The sequence below is a fragment of the Penaeus japonicus genome, unplaced genomic scaffold (assembly GCF_977035675.1).
Source record: "Penaeus japonicus unplaced genomic scaffold, GWHDUDI00000001_assembly GWHDUDI00000035, whole genome shotgun sequence".
NCBI lineage: Eukaryota > Metazoa > Arthropoda > Malacostraca > Decapoda > Penaeidae > Penaeus > Penaeus japonicus.
The window spans coordinates 20,371,737-20,376,736 of NW_028234437.1; the positions used below are offsets into that span (position 1 = coordinate 20,371,737).

The window sequence follows — 5,000 nt, forward strand, 5'->3', positions numbered from 1 at the left end:
GGTAAAGAAGGAAGAGGTGGAGGAGGAAGAGGTGAAGGAGAAGAACAGGAGAAGGAAGAAGAGAAAAATGACACAAAGAAAAGAGCAAGCAAAGACATTTCCGACAGAGAGCGGAAAGCGACGCAACCTCGCACTGAACACACGGACAGTTGACACCATCACATCACACAACACACCGCCACGACTTCCTGGCCCGCGGGAAGGCCATCGCCCCCAGGCCAACTGATTCACGATCGGCGATGCAACATTTCTCCTGCAGCCAACCCGACAGATCGGTTCGCGTCTAGCCTTACGTGATCTGTTTTCTCCGAGGAGCCGTAAATTGTGGGCTTAGTAAGGGCTTCCGCTTTAGTAGATTTGATCTCACATGCGAAATAAAATTAAATAAAATAAAAAAGGAAAAGAAAATAAAAGAAAAAGAAAAGAAAAAAGAGAGGGGGGACCAATGAGGGTATTTTTAAAGATTTCTTTTCTTGAAACTATGGAGTATAGGATATACGGATTTCAAGCAAGGATGAGCAAAAGTTGAATATTTGCTAACTGTTCCTCCTCCTCCTCCTCCACTTTTTTCTCATCCTCTTTCTTTTTTCATCTTCCTCCCCCTCCACCTCCTCCATCATCTGTCTCTTAAACGCCCCTGACCAATCTACCCCCCATTAACCCACCGACTCCCCGCCCCCCCTTCCCTCCCTCCCCGCTCTTCCCGCCATGATTCCTCAGCGAGCGGGTCACGTGATCACGATAATTATCCCGCTTGCCCTTACGAGCCACTGTTAACTTCATCCCTTACTTCATTGAGCCTATTATATTGAGAGCGAACTAGCGTGAAGACAACACGTTTAGTAGACCATAAACCACTTCTTCCTGGTTCCGTTATCCTTCCCCTTTCTGCCTGTTCCCCTCTATTTTCCATCTAGCTTCATCTTCACCTACGACCTCCACTTTTTTTCTCCATCTACCTCCCTCCTTCTCTAAGTGCTGCCTTCCACCTACTCCATCTATCTACCTCCTACTCCCTCCAGCCTCCACCTACCTCCCTCCCTCCCCTTCCACCTCCCTCCCTCCCACTCCACTTCCACCTCCCTCCCTCCCACTCCACTTCCACCTCCCTCCCTCCCACTCCACCTCCCTCCCTCCCACTTCCTCTCACTCCCTCCATCTTCTATCCTCCCTCCTCACTCCCCCGGGGTCCCCCAATCCCCCACTCCCCCACTCTCATCCAGGCCAAGGAAAATGTTTACTTCTGCCTTGCTCCTCCACCCTCGACAGCTGGAGGGGGGAAGCAAGCCGTTCGTGCATGCCCTCAGCCATCAAGGACACGAACAAGCACAAGGCATCGCTCGTCTGGTTGGTTCACGTGAGAAAAATTTACACAGGATTAAAATTGAGATTTGTTCACATACACAAAAATAATAATAATAATAATAATAATAATAATAATAATAATAATAATAACAATAATAATAATAAATAAATAAATAAATGATAAAAATAAAAAATAAAAATAATGATAATAACAATAACAAAATAAACAAATAAATAAAAATAAACGCAAGATTAGAACTCTCAATATTGTACAAAGGCAAACAAAAATATTTACAAAGGATTAAAAATTATCCCCACGGATAAAATTTTAAAAAATAATAATAAAAAACGAATAAAAGAAAATTATCAAAGCCCAGGGTCAAGACCTATTAACACGTGACCAGAGCAGACCGAGAGAGAGTGCCAGAGAGGCCATGCAATGTGCCCGACTTAAGGGCAACGCCACGCCAGGCCCATCCCAAAAACCCATAAGGAAAACGTGTATGCTGTATATTCAATATTGTCTCCATGTAAACATCCCTATACGCAATCCTACACACAGACGGCAAAAACTTATGCACGTATGTATGTAAGTATAAATCAATCAATCAATCGATTATGCATGTAAGTACGGTATTTTACATATCTCTATACAGGTGAATATAAACAGTCTGTGTATGTTTGTTTGTGTTTGTGTCTGTATTAGTGTCTGTGTTTCTGTTTGTGTCCGTGTGCGTGTCCGTGTCCGTGTGCGTGTCCGTGTCCGTGTACGTGTGCGTGTCCGTGTGTTCATAATAATGCATATTTATGAACGTTCAGTATTCATTTTGATGAGAGATAATAAATAAATATCACAAATATAAAAGATGAAAGACTTCATTAAAGGACCTAAGCATAAAAAGCCAGCGTTCGAATCATACAATACATGATCACTTCTTTTCCTTAAGATTGACCATGATCACCATCACGAAAGCATGTAAGTACGTCAACAAACGGTACATACACAATCATTCACGTTCTCTCGTTTATGAACAAGTTCCCGTGAAAAAAAAAACATCCCGAGGCCTGATACTGAACACTAACCTTGGTCATTGAAGATGTTGATGTTGGTGCAGATCCCGGTCAAGAAATCCGAACGCTGAGATGTGAGCGAGGACGTGCGAGGACGTGCGTGCGTGCGTGCGTGTGTGCGGGCTCGGGAAATAACAGCGAGCTCCGCGGTCGTTGTTTCTTCTGATAATGGAACTTTCACTGCGAGGTGCACGCCGCCTCGGGCTAGACAGGTGCCGCAAGGATCCGCCGACGAGCGCAATTTCTCACTTCTCTTTACGGTTTTGGATGCTTGGGGAATGCTTTTGCTTGTTTGTTTGTTTGTTTTTTCGTCGGGTTAGCTTGTGCTTGCGCTGTGGATCATCGTGGTGTCCGTGTGGTTTCCGTGCTTGATTGCTTTACTAAGACACGCCCTTACACGTTTGGCACAGGTGTGGGAGCGAACACTTGCCGATTTGCCGTCGCGGTTTCGCCTCGCTTCAGCCATGTGTGAATGAACTGAGGATGATGCCTGGTGACTGGTATAATTCCCTCTTGATTGCGGCATCAGTTGCTAAGTCAGAACTTCTTGGGTCTTGATTCCCACGGCAAACAAAATGCATGACCAACCAACCGTATACGCACTTATGTTTCTTTGTACACTCACAAATGAGGAGTGACGTTTCGTCTTTTCCACATAAACAACACACTTTCCTTCCGTCACTCTAAGATACTAATTGAACTTCTGTATAATTCCACCGGCATCAACACAGCCGAGTTCCGTGCGTCTTTCCCCGCCCCCAGAGTGTCCGTGGCGTCCCCTCCCTCACACAGACACATACGCACACACCTGGCTGCTACACGCGCGTCACCAGCGTGCTGACTGAGCACGTGCTACTCAGGTGAGCCCACCGCGTGCACCTACACACCAGTTGCCGGGTGCTTATTTTTCTCATAAACGTCAACCATATAGATATCTATCTTTATATTATCTTTATTGTAAAAAAAATACAATATTCCCTAAATAGAATCATACTTCAGAAAAAAATATACAAATAGTTTTCCAGAAACAAACACCTTGCGACATGTTTAAAAGGACGAACATAATCAGCACAGACCGGCAACGCTGCCCTCATTACAAATGCAAAAGCGAGTGTTGGCGACCTCCCATGGCTATGCCTGATCCACCAATGTATCACGTATCAATCATGCCCTCCTGTCCGGCATAGTTTTAGTTTGCGCTCGGCAAAGGACGCGGACCCGTCAGATGATGTCCTTATCAAGTCCTTCGAGAGCGTACTTTCCCACGGTGCAAATTACGGCGAAAATAATAGGATCCGCGTCATTATCCCCACGGGCGGGTCAGCCTAGCATTACCCTGCCTACTTACATGGGAAACGAACCCAATTTCATGTTTACACGTACCCGAACCTCATCCAACATTCTGACAGAACGACATGACCTCAACGTATTAAATTGACCCTTAAGTACAGGGTGAATAAAGCCAAAGCACACGGTTGGCCCTGATTACACCACTGCGGTCTTATATCTATCCCAGTCTCCCTAATTCCCTTTAATCCTTAACAAACGCGCCTCGTACACTGCGTACAATAGGGACCCGCACACCTAACATGTCTGTTACCTGTCTAGGGTTAATGGCTTCTTTTCTGCTTTATTTCGGTGAGAGGGGGGGGGGCGTCTCGAGGGGGGGGTCTCGTGTGTGTGTGTGTGTGTGTGTGTGTGTGTGTGTGTGTGTGTGTGTGTGTGTGTGTGTGTGTGTGTGTGTGTGTGTGTGTGTGTGTGTGTGTGTGTGTGTGTGTGTGTGTGTGTGTGTGCGTGTGCGTGTGCGTGTGCGTGTGCGTGTGCGTGTGCGTGTGCGTGTGTATTGCCACCTCTCCCAAATGACTTTTTCTGATTCTGGCGCCAAAGAGTAAGTTAAATGCGTTTTTATCCACATTTACTATCTATTTTCCTTTTCTTCTTTCTTTTTTCCCCTCTGTGTTAGGCGTCCCATTCCGCTATTAATACTGACGTTTCCCCCTCACCAGTAATACATTGATCTTACTTTGATGTGTTTTTTTTCTAATAGCTTTTACCAATCAGGCCTATTGTATATATCGGTCATGCAAACTTATGGAAAAGTAATGGACATTCCTATCGGTCCGGAACCAGTGCTCCTCCCCTCCCTCTCCCTCTCCCCGCCCCTCCCCTCATAGTCCGGAACCAGTGCTTCTCCTCCACTCCCCCGCCTGTCCCCGTCCCGTCCCCTCCCTTCCCCTTCCCGGTCCCCTCCCCCTTCCCCGTCCCGGTCCCCTCCCCCTCCCTCTCCCCTCCCCCTCCCCCTTCCCTCACTCTGCATCAATGAATGAACCTTCCCCTCCACGCACTACCTTATGGATCACCCTGTTCTGCAGCAATGACTGTTGTAATTAGTATGTGCACTGGCGAGACATACAGCCACATAAGCAACATATATAATATAATATATATAATATAATCATTTGAAAGCAGAGGAACAAATCATATACAAAACTAAGAACTATGTGGCCAAGAAATATGGCCTAGGAACGGTACAATGTGTTTTCCGCCATCATGTACCCCCTCACAGTCGCACAAAAAAACTACCGTAAATAAATAAATGAATAAAAATGATCTCGATCGTGTGT

General features: G+C 45.9%; 1 protein-coding gene across 5 annotated transcripts in view; it reads right to left on the reverse strand.

Moving 5' to 3' along the window:
• LOC122255364 (uncharacterized) overlaps positions 1 to 5,000 on the reverse strand; it is a 217,062-nt gene that overhangs the window by 204,735 nt on the left and 7,327 nt on the right. The window contains exon 1 of one of the 5 annotated variants that reach the window (XM_086531098.1): positions 2,389 to 2,528. The exons of the other annotated variants lie outside the window; for them this stretch is intronic. Coding sequence (XP_086387224.1) covers positions 2,389 to 2,397 — 9 coding nt within the window. The 5' untranslated portion in view covers positions 2,398 to 2,528. Of the gene's footprint in view, positions 1 to 2,388; positions 2,529 to 5,000 lie in introns of those variants that run through there. 5 annotated transcript variants of the gene reach the window in all.